This window comes from Drosophila subobscura, chromosome A (genome assembly GCF_008121235.1).
Source record: "Drosophila subobscura isolate 14011-0131.10 chromosome A, UCBerk_Dsub_1.0, whole genome shotgun sequence".
In the NCBI taxonomy this organism is placed as follows: Eukaryota; Metazoa; Arthropoda; class Insecta; order Diptera; family Drosophilidae; genus Drosophila; species Drosophila subobscura.
Window position 1 is genome coordinate 14,185,916 of NC_048530.1, and position 18,803 is coordinate 14,204,718.

Sequence of the window (18,803 nt, forward strand, 5' to 3'; positions counted from 1 at the left end):
GGGCCTTCTGCAAGATCCCAAGATACCCCTACACAGAGAGAAATCTACACACGCATATGAAAGTAGATACATACATACATACATATGTATGTACATAACTACATTCATAAATACATAAATATATTTTTCCGTTTATTGAAACGCGTTTCCCACTATATATTAGTGCAACAAAAATATACACACACACACACAAGAACATTGTTTACAACAAATTGAAACGAAAAAAAAAATTTAATTAAATTACACGAAATATTTTTTCTTTTTTTTTTGCCTAGATTGTTAAGTAGTTCATTATATTATGTAAAATATATAAAATAAATAAATGAATATGAAAACTAATTGTGGAGAATAAGAGCTCTCAGTGTTGTCGTGATTTAGCAATTGGAGCGCGTGTAGAGGGCGGGGGGTAGCTGTGGCTGTGTCACGCTTTGAGCCGGCAGAACCGCGGCCTTATCGGTTTCCACGTAAGCGCTTGCCGCTCCACACAATTCGATGGAAAGTTATATTTAAGGGCGGGGGGGCAGGGGACTAACTTAGACTAACTTAAATTGTGGACTGTCCTAGAGAACAATTGCATCGTCGTCCTGGAACTGCTTGTTCTTACGCCGGCGGTTTGACTTGATCTTGCTGAGCACGCTGTAGGCCTGCTGGACCTCGATGAAGCGCTGGTGGGCCTCGGCGCGCAGTGCCTCGTCTTTGACCTTGTCTGGATGGTACTCCTTGGACAGCTTGCGATAGGCGGCCGTGATTTCGGCCTGCGATGCGGTGGCACTGACGCCCAGCACTTTGTAGGAGTTGCGCTCGCCGTCCACGTCCATGCTCTCGAATACCTCCTTCCAGGTCTCGTACCAGCCGTGATGCTGGGCGTAGTTGTAGGTGTCGTGCAGGGCCTGCTTCAGATCCGTCCACCAGGCGGAGGCAAGGAAGTTGTGCAGGGCCTCGTGTATGGGCACCTCGCCACCATCCTCGTCCGAAATGGTGCCGTTGAAGTAGACGAAGCTGCCCCAGAAGGTGCAGTAGATCAGAATGGCTCCCGTCAGCTTCAGGGATCGCTCCACGGGTCGTCCACGACGTGGCGGCGTTCTGCGCCACTGCTTCGAGATGCCGTCAAACGTGAGGGCGGACACCAGGCCCGTCAGCAGCAGGGAGTAGGTCTCGTCGTAGATGAGGAACCGCGCTGGATAGGCCAAATAGGCGGCCAGCAGGCAGTGCCACCACACGCCCTGCTCGCGGCCAATGTTTCCCACCAGCCAGATGCCCAGGGACACGAAGAGGGGAATGGCCCAGTGCAGGAAGGACAGGTCGAGCCCAGCCACCACTGTCTGCGGTATGGCCATGGCGAAGAGCTGTCCAAATAGGTGGCCAATCATCACCTGCCCCACGAAGCGCTTGGAGGAGTACGGCGGGCGCTGAAAGGCCTGCAGCTTGGCCACGAACGCCTTCACGAATCGCGGATCCTCGTTGGCATCCCGCACGTACTCGGGTATCAGGAAGAGCTCACTTATCCAGCCAATGCCCATGTAGCCGCCCAGCGTGCAACCCCAAATGAAGGCGTGGCGATCGCGGTGCAGGTACAGATGATGCAGGCCGAAAATGCCTCCAAACAGCCACAGAACGTACGCGACGACCACCGACTTCTGGGGTGGCAGGGTGTTGGCCTCCGCTGGCGATTCGCGGCTCTTCGACTCGCGTCCATTTGGCTTGCTCTTGATCGGCGATTCATCAGCGGGCGAGGGCGGTGGAGTGTCCGATTTTGGCTTTGCCCTGGCCTTGGCATTGCCACCAGCCACCTGCTTCGGCGACACAGTCTGCTTGGTTCCCATTTTCGGAGATGCACTGGAAGGAATATTCACTGAATTTAAATACAAGTTTCAGTTTGAGTGCAAGAAAATCTCTGCTTAACTGACCCAATTTCCCCCGTGAAGTGTGTCGTTGCGCACGCGCAGCTGGTTGTGAGTTGCGACTGTTCCAGCGGCGGCAGCAGTCGTCGGTCGGCGCCCAACTTTCTCTTTTCACAAATTCTACGCACGCAGGCAGCGCAGGCAGCGCAGCAAGAACAGGCAGCAAACAGGTGGAGGAAACAGTTACGGAGCCGCACTGAACCGTTTAATTTCTATTAGTTCCTTGCGCCCTTTATCCACGCTGCGAATCGAACTTTACTGCAACACACAAAATGTAAAGCACTTCTTAGTCCAAAACTATTTGTATTTGTTGTTCTGCTGACTGTTTTTAAATTGAAAACTGAAAGCTGCGACAAAGTTTAAAAATTGAAGTAGCAGCAGTGTGACTGTGGACTTATCGAACAAATATACCGACAGACCCTCGGAAATATACCAAAATATACCCTTTCAATTTCAAAATATACTGTAAATATACCGTAAGTCTTTAATCATTTTCTTCGACTTTGATGTTCTATTTGATATTACTAGCTAGTTAGGACTCTCGGTTTTAAATGTGTAGTTTTCCTCGAATCATTATTCAATTTTCCACAAGATTGGCTTATTTTCATGATTTATCTTTATTGGATTGATTGCAATGTAGGGCTACAACCAAAACTGGCTGCAACTTAACCCATAACCCCGCTGTATTTAAACAATAATAACTTTAGTTAATCCGTTGACTCTACTTACTAGTTTCCTTATGAATATGTTAAGCCCCACTTGTCGTAGATGGGTTAATGGTTCTCCGTCCAATATGTTATGTTCAAGTTTATCCTCTCCTAATCTTTCCTCAGAAGCAAACTGTTAAACTTTTACCGATTCAATTTAGTTTTATTATTTTTATTTTTTAAGTTCTCAAGATGCCTATATGCACATGCACATTAAGTATATTAATGCTTACACACTTATGAATTAAGTTCATGAAATTTGACACGAGATTTGCTTTTAAAAGTCTTTAAATTAGATTTAACTTACAATCGAAAATTAAAATTGAGCAAAAACACTCTTCAAAAGCTCTTAAGAACTAGTTTTTTGTGTTTGAGAATTTGTTATTTAGCTTGATAATACTTTTCTTGGGTTAATAAATAGTTGACAAAAAAAAACCTCTAGTCCTAAGGCTGCGGGACCTGGACCTGGCCGGGAAATCGTTACGAATAGATTGATGAGTGTAATTGTCGATGTTCCTGCCGGTGAACGTGGACGTGTACCTGCGCCTCTGGTTGCCATCTAGTTGTTCTTCTTCTTGGGCTTCTTGGGATTGCGGGAGCGCGACTTGGCCTTGCAGAGCGGGCAGATGGGGGCATTTCGATGGATTTGCTGATGGCATGACAGGCACGACTTCATCGGCGGCGGCTGCTGGCGGAGATTCACGTTGAAGTCCGAACGGAACGACGGATGGTGCCCGATTCCAATCGACGGTGTTTGCTGAAGACGATTTGTGGGCGGAGGTGGAGGCGGCGGGGCCGAGAAGTCGCCTTTGCCCAGACGCACAGCGGCGGCTGCGGCAGCTGCTGCAGCCCCAGCGCCGCCCGCTCCAGGCGGTGCCGGCGGCATAAAGGCGTGCCCGGGTCCCCCACCACCACCACCGCCGCCTGCGCTGACTGAGCTGCTGCCACCGCCACCGGACGATGCACTGGGGGGCATGGCGGTGACCGTGGCCTCGGGCATCAGGGGATGACGAGCGTGTGGTCGAGCCAGGGACGTGGGTTGTGCGACCGAGGCGGCTGCTGCGGCTGCGGCGGCAGCCGCCGACTGGGCGGCCACCTTGAGGAAGTTTGTCTGAAAACGATCCTTCGATATGGGGCTGCCCTCCTCCTCGTGCAGGTCGCGCAGCGGACTGAGGCCAAGGTAGTCGCGCCGCATGTGATCGATCTGGTACTTCAGAGCCAAGTATTCCTCGTAGACGCGATTGGCCATGTCGAAGGAGCGCGTCTGGTTCTCCTTTGTCTGCTTGATGATGTTCTCCATATCGTTGATGTCCGCGTGGATCTGGCGCAGCTCCTCCACGTGGGACATCTTCTCTTCGAGCAGGTGCTCCATTTCCTTGCGGTACTCCTCCAGGCACTTCTCCTCGTCGTCGCTCAGCTTCACCTCCTTGATGATGCGCACCTTAAGCTTCTCGAGGGCCAGCGTCTTGTCCCTGATGTCCTTGATGGCCTCTAACTTGGCATAATAGTGGCGCTCGTTGGAGCTGGATATCTCGCTGGTGGCCATTTTGTGTCCGTGTGGGCCTTCTGTCTGCCGTGGCTTCCCCTTCCACTGAGCAAATGTTTATTCCGTTTGCTTTCTGGTGGACGCGCTGCGATTGGGATTTTCGCTGGAACTGCGCTGCGGGCATCAACGTCGTCGGCTGCTGTGACTTGCGAACTTCTTCAATGCCGAAACTTATTAAACGAGTGTTCGCTTTAATTCACAAAATATTTATTTGGTTTTTTCGCTGCTTTCTGTATATAGTCGGGCGATGGTGGTGGCACTTTAGAAAACTTTTAGTACTATCGATAGCTAGACCCTAGTGTTGGGTAAACATCGTTCAATTGACTGAACAAGTTCGTTCTTCATTTTTATTCAGTGAACTAAGTCGTTCTTTTAGTTCGTTAATTTTTGTTCATCTAAATCTTTTTATATGTTAATCGTTATTTTCCTTTTGTTATATATGCTGGTATTTTTTATTATTTATTTTTCCTGTTCCGATTTTAATTTCCAAGGTCAGTTTAAGCTCTGATATTCATTTGTAAAACTATGTGTATATAATGTACATATAAATTTTTATTTGTACTTGGTACTTCATTTCGTTGAGACAAAACCAACCGTTTCAATTATATGTTCTACGATTCTTTGCCACAAACAAAAGGAATATAAATGAACCTAGAAATATGAACAACAAATAAAAGTAAAAAAGAACGATCGAAAAAGAACGAACAAAGAAGAACGAACGAAAAAGATCGATTAAGATGAACTTCAGTTCGTTCACTTGAGTGAACAGTTCTTTTTGGTTCGTTCGTTCATGAACGACCCAACACTAGTTGTCCCAGAAAATACATTCCAGCGACCGCCGATCGGAGCGAGAAATACAAATGCAACAATGCGTTTCAGTGTGTGTGCGTGTATGTGTACGTGAGGCATTCAGAAATTATTCATTCCTCGAATAAATAAACGAAACGCAACCAAACGATCGTCGGAAAGTGATAGATACACGCGTATTATGTGAAAAGCCGCCCCGCGAAAATGTGTCAACAGGAACTGCTCGTAGAGTGGAGGAAGCCCTAGCATAAATAGATCTTCCGAAAATATCCTCCAGATACCGAATAACAGACTTGTTTCTCTTTGGGCAGTGCCGTTCCGTTTCGCTTTGTTTTCTTTTTTTTATTGTTGTATAATTTGTTGTTGTTGTTTGTTAAATACGAAAAGCGCATAAATCGGATTCGGAATTTTGATTCGACGCCAACAAGCGAAAGGTAAAGTTTTTGTTTTTGTGTTCATCAAAACTGTAAAACCCTCCAGCGGCCACCACCCACCCTCTCTTGCTCATGGAAGTGTTTTATCTTTCACCTGGCTGAGCACTCTATTAATGTCGCAGATAGACAAAAGCGCAGAAAGGAAATTCCCGTGATTTATTTCAGTGTAAACTACGAGCAAATATGTTTAGTTCTTTGTGCCCGCATATTCCCATTTTGTGATATTTTTCGATACTTCACAAATATTGGCAAATGGCCTGGAAATGCCATAATGTAAATGCTTCTAACTGCTTATCGCAACAGTTTTATTGGCAAAAGGCACAGGCACAGGCACAGCCACAGCCACAACCAGTGCCGGACCAAGTAGATAGCGGTGGTCAGCAGCGTCACCTGGTGACACAGAACGGTGGCACGACACAAGTGTCTCTCCCACTCTCTCTATCTCTCCACTAACGTGGCACATTTCACTGGTGCTGTCTGTCCGTCCGCGCCTCTTAATTGTTTGGCAATTTAACCAATTATAAACATATTAGGTTTTCTGGCACACATTCCCCGAGCAACCTTTCCCCGTCAATCCCACCAACATTCCGAATAGTTACTCATAGTCATATCTGGCCCGGCTGTTATACGACAACACTGATATCCGTCCGTCATTCGAGTACTTCGGATAGATACGGATACGACCCACGACTATTAACTGCACACACAACTATGTATGTACATATTTATGTCGATCATTAGATGGGTTCTGCCCCCCCACCGAATAAAGCAAAAACGTTCGACCCAATTGATTTGACCGGGTCGGTCCCCTGAACAAGTTTCGCATTGGGGCTCATCGATTTGGTACGCCCAGAACTGTCTACAGAGAGAGAGAGAGAGAGAGACAGAGAGGGGGCAACGATAACGGTCAGCTAATCACTGTCGGCCCCTACCCTGCTACTCTACCGCAAAACAGAACCTTGCTCCCTTGGTCAGCGCAGGCGCGACATTTAAATTTACATACACAAGCAGCGCGTCTGTTCTGGCGACTTGTGCGTGTGTGTGTGTGTGTGTGTCTGCGTGTAGATCAAATCACAGATCGATGGAGACTTACATACATACATATGTATGTACATACATATGTACAATGTTACATACTGTGAATGCGACAAAAAATGCCGTCAAGCAACTTGGGAAATCGAGTCGCTCTGGCTGGAGACTCTCCTCCGTCTTATATAATTGGGGCCATGGTAACGTTATGCCCAGAGAGTGCTCGACTCTCTGTGCCCATTTCCTCTGCAATTTGTCCGTCTTTTTGCACTGTGCTCAATGAATATGAGACCCTCGCCGGGCAGTTGGCAGCGTTAGGGGTAAGGAGAAAGAGGAGCTGAGACGACTCAGCTTTTTTTATGTGCTCTCTTATCGAACTCAAAAGCATAAACAAATCAAAAACAATGTTTCAACTCTTTCGCAAAACGCAAGTGCACCAACACTCGTGCGAAGAGTACAAAAATATGTTTTCATGTAAATCTATACATTGAGAGAGCTGCAGGGAACATACGCTACTAGATAATACGAATAATACTCGTGCGGGCACCCCTCTGCTGCTGCATTGTGCATAAAAAACAACCAGACACTGTGCAAGCAAACAAACAAACAGAACAACAAACAAAAACGTGAGAGTGCAAGTGATTCACCCGAATAAGTATGTAAGCTCCAATTGCATATTCCCCATATTCCGCACTCCCCTGCCCCTGCCCCTGCCCCTGCCCCTGTCCATGCACATGAAAATGCATGTGAAGGCAGATTTATTTGACATTGTTTATGAGAACGTCGTGCACACATACAAAGTACATACATACATGCATACATACATACATATGTACATATGTATATGTATTTATCTGCATATGCTTGTGTCTATTTCTATATTTTTATTTCATATTTTATTTTGGCACAACGGAACCAAGCTCAATTAGAGTTTTTAATGGTGCTCTGTGAGGGGAAACACAAACCGAAACCAAAAATGAGAGCAAATGCCCGTGCACATTCGTACATACAATTCATACATTCATTTAATGCCAACTAAACAGATAAATGAAACCCTATCAATTTTGTATCTATCTATGTATGTACATATGTACATATGTATGTATGTCTGTAGGTAAATTGATTAGTAGCTTCTTTTGGTATGCACAACTATTTTAAACAATTTTCAACATTGAAAGATACATACATATATTTAAATAGATAAATATTAACTTTGTCGCGCTATATCTTCAGCTTTATCCATTAGAAATGTTCTTGCAAATGCATTAATTTTTGTGCATATTTTTGCGGCAGATTCCGAGTACATATTTAGCTCGCTCTTTCTTGAACTATGAAGACCACAAATCTCCAATGATAAACTGTCCCTTAAGCTGGTACGAAATGCGCAGAGAATTAAGTATACATTTTTATATAATTTTAAAACGAAACATTGTTGAAACAAAGAAGAACAGGGTGACTAGTGCAAAAGTCTCGTAATGTCCCATAAAAATGAATCTCGGAAAATCAGCAGAATGTGAAATTTGTTGTATGTAAACATATTTGTGTAAATCTAATTGAAATTTGGCTGGAATTTCTGGTGTCGGTGTGGTCTGCTAATGAAACGCTGATAAGCAAGCCAGGCCCCAATTAAAGCTCAAACAGTAGTGCGCCCTCTGAGCACTTTACTCCGCAATGGGAGAGCAACAACAACAAATATAGCGCTGATTGTGAACTGGTGGCAGGGCAGGGCAGGGCAGGGCAGGGCCTGTGCTGTATGTAATCGGTGGCAAGTATGAAATTACCTCGAAAGTGGTGAGCGGAAGGGCAGTTCCTGTATTCCCCACTAAATCCGCAGATATCAGAAACCAGTGAATGTGAATAAATAAATATTGAAGCCATTGGATAAGAACTTTGATTTCTCAACAGAATCGATACCCAGCTTTCAGCTATACATTCAAAATCCAATATCGAAACAGCCAACGTACATATGTATGTACATAAATATGTACATAAATGCATGCATGATGATGTATGTATGCATCAATTGCTGGGCTTATTCATCTGCTGATTGAACGGACAGTGGACACTGTATATAATTATCATTGTTGGTTGAGGCGATCGTCATTGTCATTGTTATCGCTGCTCTGCCCGGTTAGCTCTCACTATAAATACATAAATATGTATATATGTACATACTTATCTATGTACATACAGCTGTGAAAAAAATAATAGCACCACCACCACAAGCAATTTTCAAATAGTTGCCCAACTCACATTTTTAACTTTAAGGAAACGTTAAGCACATTTTTAGAAAGGGAAGACTCTTACAAATCTGGGAACAACAAAAAAAAGCACCTTTTTTGTTAGGCTTTTAAGTTATTTAAGGAACTTTAGTGAAACTCGTAAAATTAGGCGAAAAAAATAATAGCACCACTTTTGAAAAATGGATTTAAAATTAAAAAAATGACCAACAAGTAACGAATTTCTTAGTTAACACTTTTGAACTATTAATTCTAAATGTATATTTATCATTCAAGATTTAATTCAGTGTCCTATTTTGGCAACATCAGCTGCGCAGCGTCTTGGCATGGAATCCACTAAGTCCAGGCATAGCTTTTGGGGAGCTTTGGACCAGGACTCTTAAATTTGTTCTCAAAGTGGTCCGACAGTGGTTGGTTTGGAATCAGCAACTGCCTTCTGGACATCGGACCACAGATTTTCGATGGGTTTTATGTCAGGCGACTGTGCAGGCCACTTTAACACGTTCGGTGTTGGCCCCGAACCATTCCTTTGCTTTCATGCTGGGGCTATTTTCCGTTTGAAAGACCCATACGAGTTGAGTTTTGTATTCTGCAAAGGGTAGCATTACTGTCTCCATGAAATTCAAGGACACGTGCTGATCCATGATGGTTTATAGTCAATGTATTGGCCCTACTTCATAGTAAGAGAAGCAGGCCCATACCATTAAATTCAACCTTTTATTTTTAATGGTTTTCTTTGGTGTCCTGGTGTTCCTTGAACGTCTTAAGTATGATCGAGATCCCTTTTCAGTAAATAAAACAGTTTTTACTCATCTGACGTTAAAATTTATGCTCCATTTTCGGGATGTCCAATTGGCATGCTCCCTTGCAAACATCATGTGCTTAGTAATTTGTCTGGCGTTTAAAAGTGCGATTTTTTTTGGGCATCAGGATTTTAGGCTATGTTGTCTAAGATATTGTCAAACTTTCTAGCCCGTCGCTTTTATTTTAAGCTCTTTTTTTAAGCTCGATAGCAGCCTTGAAGGGAACCTTCTTGCTCTCGCGAATCAGCCTTTTGACCCCAAAAGGGGTCATAGATCGTTTTCATCCACGTGTTTTACGCTTTTCTTCATAGTTTAAGGCGTTTTTAATCATTTTATTGAAACTGCCTACCAATTGACCAAATTCTCTGCAAGTTTTTACGTCAAACATAAATTTTTTGCAAGGGTCGCGCTTTTTCGCATTTCAGAGCTTTCCACGTATTATTGTAATGATTATTATTAGCTTTTATGATGGAAACAATGAAATATTAGTTAAAACTAATAAATACGTGGTTTATACAAAGTCAATTCCGCGAAATTACGGATATTCACTTAAAATAGTGCTAACGGTGCTATTATTTTTTTCGCAATATTCGTGGTATTTTTTCTTAAAGTTACAAAAAAAAATATAAAGACCGAATTTTGAAGAAAGGCAAAACTTTGTTTGTTAATGAGGAATACTTAACTATATGAAAAAACTAAAAATTTAAAAAAATCGCATCAGTAATTGCTTTTTTTTTGTCCAAGAACAAAATGTGTTGTAGTGGTGCTATTATTTTTTTCGCAACTGTATGTATACGATTACCGTATTAGCGAGCGTTTTGTGAGACACTTTTGCGCCCATACCCCCCAAAAGAAGACACCAAGGGAACGCCTTGCCGCCTGCTTTTCTGGGAAAAACAATAGCAGGATGCCAGCTCATACATATCTATGTAAATGTATTTATGAATGCATATGTATATGTATATGTACATATGTATGTAGGTAGCGACCGATCTAACCGTGACTCATCCGCACTCACAATCGCACTCACTCTGAGCAAGTTTATTCATCAAAGTAATCCAATGGAAAGCGCAATACTCGCTCGAGCATATGCAAAAAGGAAAACAGAATGAGAATGAGAATGGGAATGGGAATGACTCTACAATGGGTCTACTTAAACATTTATAAACAAAATCATTGATAGCTGCAGAAAAGGGAAGCGTTCAGTGAGAAGAGAGGGACACGGACAGGGGCAGGGGCAGAGGGACCATTCCGAAGAGAGTACTCTCATTTGAAGTGGAGCGACCACTTAAGCGACAACGACAACAAATTGAGCGGCCAGCAGACAGATGGCTTTGCTGAAAGTTGAAAAGTTCAGGGAACTGGCAGCACCACAAGAGACAGCCACAGAATTACTTGGATATATGTACATACATATATGAATGTATGTACATGTAAATATGTAAATGATGGATATAATATCATTCTTATTGAGGATCAACCAATTGAGGGACTTTCCCTGCTTAGCCAGCTTCGGCGAATGGCTAGAAAGAAGTCAATTCAGCTGATAATCGGCGGCATTATTTATTTATGTCTGTTTCTGCAGCTTAGATGGGAAGATCTGCTCCGGCTGAAAGAAATATTCAACAGAAATTGATAACAGAAAAGAAAACAAAGCCAAAACGCTGACTTTCAAAGCGGAAAGTGAAAGCGACAATTATTGATGACCGATCGAAACGAAATAAAACTCAACGAAACTCAACGACTGTCGATCGTTGATCTAATTGAGTCAGAGACAGACAGACAGATCGTCGGAGAACGACAGAAAGTGAAGGAAAACACGTGTCTATGGTGTGTCCATGGCAGAACATCGCTTTGCGCTTTATTTTGTTGGGAAGTCACTTAAAATATGCAAAGCAAAGCAAAGCAGAAACCACTGCCCAGCCCTGCCCTGCCCTGCTCTGCCTTGTGTATAAATAATCTAAATCGAAATAAATGATAATGAGATAAGCGACGCCCCCGCTAATTGGAGAACTGCAGGCGTCGCCGGGCGAGGGCCAATCGCATCAGACGGCGCTGCTCCAGTTCGTGCAGATGCTGCCGGACGAGCAGGCGGTGCAGCAGGTCCACCTTGGCGTACTCCTCGGCCTGCCGCTCCAGCAGTTGCCGGTGCTCGGCGACCCGCCGCTCCAATCCTCCATTCGCATCCTCTGCGGTGACACTGGCTCTGGCTCTGGCCTGGCCTTGATACACGCAGCGCAGCAGCTGCAGCAGCAGGCGGACGAGGGTGAGCCAGAAAGTGCGCGACTTTTGGCTAAATGTTTGCGTGCTCTTCCAGGACATGCTGCTGGCTTGGGTTTATGCGATCGAGTGTGTTGGTCAGCCATCGAGCTAGAGATCTTTATACCCGAAATCTCTACCTTCTGCCTTCCTACTTGAAAGCCCTGCCTGCCCCTTAAGCCCTCAAAGTCAGCCAGGTAAATCCCCAAGGACCAAAAGGCTACCTAGATCTAAGCAGTACCTGTACACCCACAGCAATAAACCCAAATAAAATTGCAAACCCTTCTCTCACTTTCAGACGTCCCTGCCATGGAACAGGCGCGACCTGTGCCGGCTCCGCGGCGTCTCTGCGCCTCCGAGCTGCGTCCCGCCAACTATGAGAACATCGAGATCAAGCCCAACAACATTAACAACAACAACAACATTAACAACAACAACAACAACAATGCTAACATCAGCCTAAAGAGACTGAACATCAACGCGGAGAACCTGCACGGCCACTGTGCGGAGAAGAAGCTGCCGGCCAGTGGCCAGAACAAGCTGCAGGTGCTGCAGGAGAACAATGCCGAACAGCCGCAGCCCATCTACGGTCCGGATGCCAACGAGAATGTGCCCGCGGAGCCCATCTATGCCGCGCCCCGACCAGCGCCCAGACAGCGACCACCGCCGGCGGAGTCGCCGCAGCACGGAGTGGAGCTAGACGTGGACGCGGTGCCTTTGAGAGCGGTGCGCACAGCTCCGCAGGTGCCGCCCAAGCCGCCCGGCCTGGAGCAGCGTTCGTCCGTCTGCAGCTTGGCCTCTACGGCAGGTCAGACGGCGGGGGATGCGTCTCTCTACGGCTCGAACGCCTCGCTGGACTGCAGCTCGCAGGGGTCGCAGAGCGGCAGGTTCAAGTCGCAGTCACCCGGGTACGTAGACGACGTCGCTGGCGTTGATCAGCGGGGGCAGTCATTGCCGTCGGAAGTTTCCTCCGCACCGGGAACACCTTCGCCTCCGCCTCCGCCACTGCCAACGTCACCGCCACCACCTTCGACATCTTCATCGACGTCGCTCGATCAGTCCTCCAGCTGTGACCAAGAACAAGATCACGAAGATGACAAGTAAACTTTACCGAAATGTTCTCCTTATACAAAACTATCTTCTGCCCTCTTCCTCCCCTATTCTTCTCCTCTCTCTCTGGTGTTTCCTCTAGGCGGGTTTCTCTGTAGTTGCACGATCATCCTCCTGCCTAGTTCTTGGGTTCTTCCCATCATCCGAATATCCCATCATTGTTTGACTAACCCTAAATGAGATCAGGATGTGGCTAATCCTTCTTTGACTTTTCACAATTTCGGTTTCGGTTTCGGTTGGTTCGGTTTTTCCCCCATCTCTGGGTTTGGTACCTACGGGGCAGACTCAAAGGTTTCTGCAGCAAACGGAACTCCTTTTTATATTCTATTTTTGCACTTTAAAAAATTAAATAATTTTGTTTTAATAGTTTGATATTTAATAAGCGATGCCCAAAGCACAATTTTTCAATCTAATTGTAAATAATCGTGGTATACATCATAATTTCAGGGCTTTATCCCTTAAGTCTGAGCTAACCCCCATAAATCGATTCCCAGTGGACCAAAAGACAATACTAAAGCGGAACTATCGCCAAATGTTCGTAAACCGAAGCCTCGGAAACGAGCATTTAGCGAACTAAAAGCGAGCGAATGATATTTAAATGATATTTAAGTAACTCTCTTTATGGTGTTATGGCATTAGTCTTTGCTAACTTTGAAGCGAAATAAGATATGGACAACGCAGAATTAGTGTTCGCAACTAAGGCACTACTTGAGTCAAAAATGTCTGTTTCTAGAGCGCAAAACCAGCAAAATTGTTGCTGAAAAGTACAAAAATCCATAATTACTGCAGCACAACTGAAACAGACAGTTCCCAAATCTCTAAGTTAGCAAATTCAAAGTCTAAATAGCACTATTAGGGATATCGCCTGCAAAGTTTTGGTTCACTGGGTTGAAACAAATAATATTTACGTGGCGAAGTCAAAATATTTGCACGTTGAGTGGGCAGACCTCAGCGCATGCCCGTTCCCAGTGTTCCGATTACCATTCCATTCCAATAATAAGTGTTCCCGATACTCACACACACACACAGGGGCTCACACACACACACATTGCACTAGTGTTAATTGGATTTCAGTTACTTATCAAATGGGAATGAAACGAAACTCCGTCTGGCCCCTAACTAACTCTCTTTCTCTCTCTCTCTCTCGCTTCGCAGAAATCTACTACGATCCTTGGGCACCACCTCGAAGCTGCTGGGCGAGGCCATTGGCGAACGGATCACATTCAAGGCCAAGGGGGCCAAGAAGCGTCTGGACAGGAACCTAAAGAGCTCCACGGAGGCGATCAGCAATCTCAGCGCCGACGCCGGCAGCCGCCTGATGAATGCCAGCCGACGATTTGGCTCGAACTTCACCCTGACGGGCAGAGGAGGCCGCGAGGACAGAGCAGAGGATGGCGGGGAGCGGTGCGTTGGGGAGTTGGATCTGGAGCGAAGGCAGACCATGCCCAGCACGGAAGTCTTCAATGCCATACAGTTCTCGAGTCCCCTGAGCCGGAATGTCGGCGGCGGAGGCTTCACCGATCTCCGGGAACAGGCCAAGGCCAAGGACAAGGACAAACATGAAGTGTCGCCAGCTGGCAGGGAGGGTGCCGGGGATGAGGGCTGCTATGAGGTGCCCAAGGTGCAGGGAAAGCCACCCAGCTACGATGAGGCACTGAGAGCACGTCCCTCCCCACCTCCCCCACTGGCCAAGAATCTCGCCCAGGAGCCGCCGACGCCGACGCCGTCGCCAGCTGCCCAGCAGACACAACAGGTTCAGCTGCGGTCGCAGCGTGTCCCGATCCGCGTGGATGATGCCTCAACGTCGGCCGCATCCCTGCCGATGCCCGCATTCCCCCCGCCGCGACTCTCCCAACAGCCGGAGCAGTTCCGGCTGGACGCACTGCAGCCGCCCGTGCGGCAGAAGCGGCGCAAGAACTACGAGCACATCGAGCTGCGGCGTCCCCCCGTGGACTCCGCCGAGCTGAAGGAACTAAATCGCGCAGCGGCGGCAGCGGAGCGGGAGGAGTCGCTGCTAATCTCCGCCAAGATTGCCGCCGAGGAGGCGCGTGCACCCAAGCCAGAGCGCAGCGATTCCTGGCAGTTCTACGGCGAGGATGGTGAGGAGCAGCAGCAGCAGCAACAGCAGCGGCAGCGGCAGGAGGAGGATGAGGGAGACTCCTCCCCGGAGCCGGTCTATGCCAATCAGGAAGCCACCTACGGCAAGCTCTTCGAGATGGCCACGGCAGGCAGCAGTCGCAGTTGCAGCTTGTTGACGCCCAGCCAGCAGCAGCAGCAGCAGCAGGAGTTGGCCTGCATCAGCGAGGATGGGGAGTTGGACAGCAACGATGGAGCTGTGGGTGGCTGGACGGCGCCCCAGGACCTCATCGAGGAGTTCGATCCACTGATGAGCAGCAAGTGCTCGACGCTGTCGCGCTCCAACAAGAGCAACGAGCTGCTGCTGCTCGAACACCTGCTGGAGGAGGACACCTACGGCACTGTGAAGCGGGAGCGGGAGGGGGAGCAGGACGATATCAGCATGTGCACCTCCGAGGAGGAGCCGCCAAGTGGCTGCGGCACGGCGAGCCGACGCCAGCCACAGATCGTGCACCAGAATGCCCAGCTGCTGAGCGACAGCATGGAGAACATGCTCGACCGGGAGCAGGAGCAGCTGGAGGCACGGGCCGGGCCCTATCTAGGCAAGATAACCGAAAGTAGCGCCAACAGAACGGCGGTGGATCTGGCCAGCGTCTCAAGGAATCGCACAAATTGGTTTGTGCCTGATGGCACACCCAGCACAGCCGCAGCCACAGCCACACCCGCAGCTTCAGCTACAGGGACAGGCACCTCGAGCAGCAGCAGCGGCAGCAGCACAAAGGCAGCCGTGGCCATTGAAGGCGACAGCCCACCCACCTACCTGGAGGCCATTGGAGGAGGTGGCACAGCCACAGGCACACAGAACCCACCAGTCAGCAGCGAGTCACGTTCCACGCTCAGCTCACGCCTGCGTAAGACAATTACCACATTCTCGAGCGTGAAGCTGCGCATGGATGTGATGAAGCGACGATCCAGCTTCAAGCGGCAGTCGGAGGTGAAGGTGGCACTGCAGATGGTGCCACGGCCCAGCCTGTCGCCGCTGCTGGTGCGCTACGAGGGGCCACTGGTGCGCTTCCCCTCGGGCGTGGTCGAGGATATACTCAAGGAGATGCAGAACCGCAAGGCCATACTGAGGGATCGCCAATTCCAGACGTTTCTCGACCAGGAGATGAAGACGCCCAGGGAGTCGATACCCCTGGACACCATAACCACGCTGCAGTGTGTCAGCAACAGTCGCGTCACGGACACGGCCACACACTTTTACTGCTTCGAGATCACGACGTCGCAGCCGAAGAACGGAGGCAACGGGAGCGGCAGCGGCAGCGGCAACGGAGCGGGCGACAGCATGTCCTCGAATCCCAATCTCGTGATGACCAGCAGCTCGTCGGGCAACGTCAAGCAGCAGCGTGTCTCGCACCTCTATGGCGTGGGCAAGGAGTCCGAGAGGGGTGTCTGGATGCAGAAAATCCTCGAGAGCCTCACCAACAGCATGCCTGTGAAGTACACCTGCCACTACTACCGCGCGGGCTGGTGCTACCTAAAGGTGCGTGAAGCTACCCGCTGCGTGTGTGAGACGCTCGTGAAGCTCTCATTTTCATTTCGTTTCAGAACTCCATCACGTCGGAGTGGAGTGGCACGTGGCTGGTGTTGCGCAAGAGCCAGCGTCGTCTCATCTTCGTGAGCGAGGCCACGGGGAATGTGGAGAAGATGGACTTGCGCAAGGCGCGTTGCATAGGTGAGAATAAATCCATCGAATATGTAGAATAATTGAAGGAATTCCCCTCTTGAATAGTGCTCAAGGACAGCGACGAGTCGATTGATAACCTGCACGTCGGCAGCGGGCCAATGCTGATGATTGACTGTCCACCGTTTGCGGTCTACATGATCATGAGCTCGGCACGCGAGACAAAGATCTGGCGTCACATCATACGGGAGGTGGCCCACAACAATGGCTTCTCGCTGGGCGATCAGCAGCTGACTCGCTACGATGTGCCCGTCATTGTGGACAAGTGCATCAACTTTGTGTACATTCACGGCTCCATGTCGGAGGGTATCTACCGCAAGTCCGGCTCGGAGAACTCCATGCACAAGCTGATGAGCGCCTTCCGGGCGGATGCCTTCAACGTGGAGATCACTCGCAACGAGTACAACGAGCACGATGTGGCCAATGTGCTCAAGCGCTTCATGCGGGACCTGCCCGAGCGACTGCTGGGCAAGCTAACCGACAGCTTCGTGTTCGTCACCGAGCTGGATGTGGCCGCCGAGAAGATTCCCATCTATCGCGAGCTGCTCGCTCGCCTCTCGCCCATCGAGCACGAGACACTGCGACGAATCGTGGGCCATCTGGTGTTCATTAGCTCGCAGCAGACCAAGAACAAAATGAGCGTGCAGAATCTGACCATGATCTGGGGCCCAACGCTGCTGGCCAAGAAGGTGGGTCATCATCTGCATTTGCATTTGCATTTGCATTTGTTATCTTTTATCTTTTATCTACTCCCTCAACAGAGCGACGAGCTGATCTACTCTCAGAAAGAGGCCGATGTGCTGAGCGATCTCATTCTTCTCTACAAGAACCTATTTCCCGTCAGTGCCGATGAAATTGTAAGTTGAAAAAGGCCAACGCCAGCTGGGCCGTGTCTCTTAATGTTGTTCTTTGATGCAGAAACGGGAGCAGGCCATGCTGGCGTGCCTGCAAAAGTATTACTCCGCCGCCGAGACGCTCAAAGATGCGGTGAAGCAGTCGGGAGACATTAAGATCTGGATCAGCCTCAATCCGAATCCAGACAACACCACAGAGGTGGGCCATCCATTCATCATTTACGATTGACTTCGACTTCTAATCGATTTATTTGTCCAGGAAAAGACGCAGGTAAACGCCACAATATCGCCCACGAAGACCGCCTACGAGCTGTGTCGTGAGTACGCTGCCAAAATGCAACTGCCAACCCATCAGCTGACGCTGTACGAAGTGATACTGAACGACAGCTTGGAGCGGCCACTGCACCATGATACGAAGGTGTTTGACGTGATCCTGAACTGGTCGTACTGGCCGGAGGAGGATCGCAAGCACAACTATCTGATGGTGCGACCCATTGAGATGCTGCGCGAAATCCAGCGGGCGGTCAAGAATTTGGCAACGGTGACGCCCGGCAAGGAGCTGCGCTTCGCCGACAATCGCACCAAGACATTCAAATCTCTGCAGTGCGAGCTGCGGGACGGCAAGATTGTTGTCTCCAAGAAGGACAAGAACGACAAGACGACAATTATCAGGGAGATTTTCCTGCAGAGCTGTACGGCCTATGTGGGCTGTGAGCGCAAGCGAGACTTTCCCTGGAGCTGGGCCATCACCTTTGTCGAGCGCACCCAGGCGCAGATAATGAGGTTTGGGTTTGGCATCGCACCCAAGACATTTATTTCCTAAACAAATGTGTCTCTATATTTCCATTGCAGATCACGAGATGCTCCCTATATTGGCCATGTGCTGGCAGGCAGCGAGTGGGTAGATCGTACCATTTGGTATTCGAGTATCTGGTATTGCCTCTACGGTGACAATATTCTCCCACCCCCAGAGATCATTCTCAAGTAGAGATCTCAAGTCAACAGATGTCTTGCGTGTCTGCCTGTCTGCCTGTCGGTTGCATTTCTTTAGTTGTTATGTATAAATGTAGGTAGATAATATGAATTTAATATCAAATACGATTGATTTACGAACCTTCACTTGTCCTGCTTTAACTTCCCATTACCTCTGTACATAATCATAATCATATTCACTCAGAATCCAAATTGTACATTACCATAACTGAACATTGATCACTTTTACGCGTACATACTCGTTTGTGTGTGTACCATATTGTAATTGAGTGTCTGCCATTTGTCTTCAATGCATGTATC

At 48.0% G+C, this 18,803-nt stretch overlaps 4 protein-coding genes across 10 annotated transcripts in view; 1 reads left to right on the top strand and 3 right to left on the bottom strand.

Moving 5' to 3' along the window:
- Window positions 1-105: 105 nt before the first annotated feature.
- LOC117894505 (dnaJ homolog subfamily C member 22) lies at window positions 106-3,572 on the bottom strand. 3 transcript variants are annotated; one of them, XM_034801816.1, is made up of 2 exons: window positions 3,568-3,572; window positions 106-1,836 (listed from the first exon to the last, which is right to left on the bottom strand). In XM_034801816.1, the coding sequence occupies exon 2, from the start codon at window positions 1,821-1,823 to the stop codon at window positions 561-563; it is 1,263 nt and encodes a 420-aa protein (XP_034657707.1). In that variant the 5' UTR covers window positions 1,824-1,836; window positions 3,568-3,572; the 3' UTR covers window positions 106-560. The 3 variants fall into 3 exon arrangements, with proteins under 3 accessions (XP_034657707.1, XP_034657627.1, XP_034657544.1); XM_034801736.1 differs by lacking the exon at window positions 3,568-3,572 and adding an exon at window positions 1,908-2,255; XM_034801653.1 differs by lacking the exon at window positions 3,568-3,572 and adding an exon at window positions 1,908-2,254 and having other exon boundaries at window positions 106-1,852.
- Window positions 2,769-4,422, bottom strand: LOC117894712 (zinc finger C4H2 domain-containing protein). The gene has a single exon (XM_034801935.1). The coding sequence runs from the start codon at window positions 4,152-4,154 to the stop codon at window positions 3,168-3,170; it is 987 nt and encodes a 328-aa protein (XP_034657826.1). The 5' UTR covers window positions 4,155-4,422; the 3' UTR covers window positions 2,769-3,167.
- A 551-nt stretch (window positions 4,423-4,973) lies between these two features.
- The window catches only part of LOC117895631, a 31,136-nt gene continuing 17,306 nt past the window's right edge, over window positions 4,974-18,803 (top strand). The window contains exons 1-10 of one of the 5 annotated variants that reach the window (XM_034803688.1): window positions 4,974-5,395; window positions 12,025-12,131; window positions 12,162-12,826; window positions 13,992-16,455; window positions 16,521-16,647; window positions 16,705-17,345; window positions 17,418-17,513; window positions 17,575-17,709; window positions 17,770-18,293; window positions 18,363-18,770. In XM_034803688.1, coding sequence (XP_034659579.1) covers window positions 12,036-12,131; window positions 12,162-12,826; window positions 13,992-16,455; window positions 16,521-16,647; window positions 16,705-17,345; window positions 17,418-17,513; window positions 17,575-17,709; window positions 17,770-18,293; window positions 18,363-18,498 — 4,884 coding nt within the window. In that variant the 5' untranslated portion in view covers window positions 4,974-5,395; window positions 12,025-12,035 and the 3' untranslated portion in view covers window positions 18,499-18,770. Of the gene's footprint in view, window positions 5,396-12,024; window positions 12,827-13,991; window positions 16,456-16,520; window positions 16,648-16,704; window positions 17,346-17,417; window positions 17,514-17,574; window positions 17,710-17,769; window positions 18,294-18,362; window positions 18,771-18,803 lie in introns of those variants that run through there. The other 4 variants (XM_034803603.1, XM_034803523.1, XM_034803434.1 and 1 more) reach the window with 4 other exon arrangements.
- LOC117895709 lies at window positions 11,469-11,789 on the bottom strand. The gene has a single exon (XM_034803563.1). The coding sequence runs from the start codon at window positions 11,787-11,789 to the stop codon at window positions 11,469-11,471; it is 321 nt and encodes a 106-aa protein (XP_034659454.1).

What these genes read in the sequence shown, in the direction of transcription:
- LOC117894505 (XM_034801816.1), bottom strand. Translation starts at nt 1,823, where the DNA reads ATGGGAACCAAGCAGACTGTGTCGCCGAAGCAGGTGGCTGGTGGCAAT.
- LOC117894712 (XM_034801935.1), bottom strand. Translation starts at nt 4,154, where the DNA reads ATGGCCACCAGCGAGATATCCAGCTCCAACGAGCGCCACTATTATGCC.
- LOC117895709 (XM_034803563.1), bottom strand. Translation starts at nt 11,789, where the DNA reads ATGTCCTGGAAGAGCACGCAAACATTTAGCCAAAAGTCGCGCACTTTC.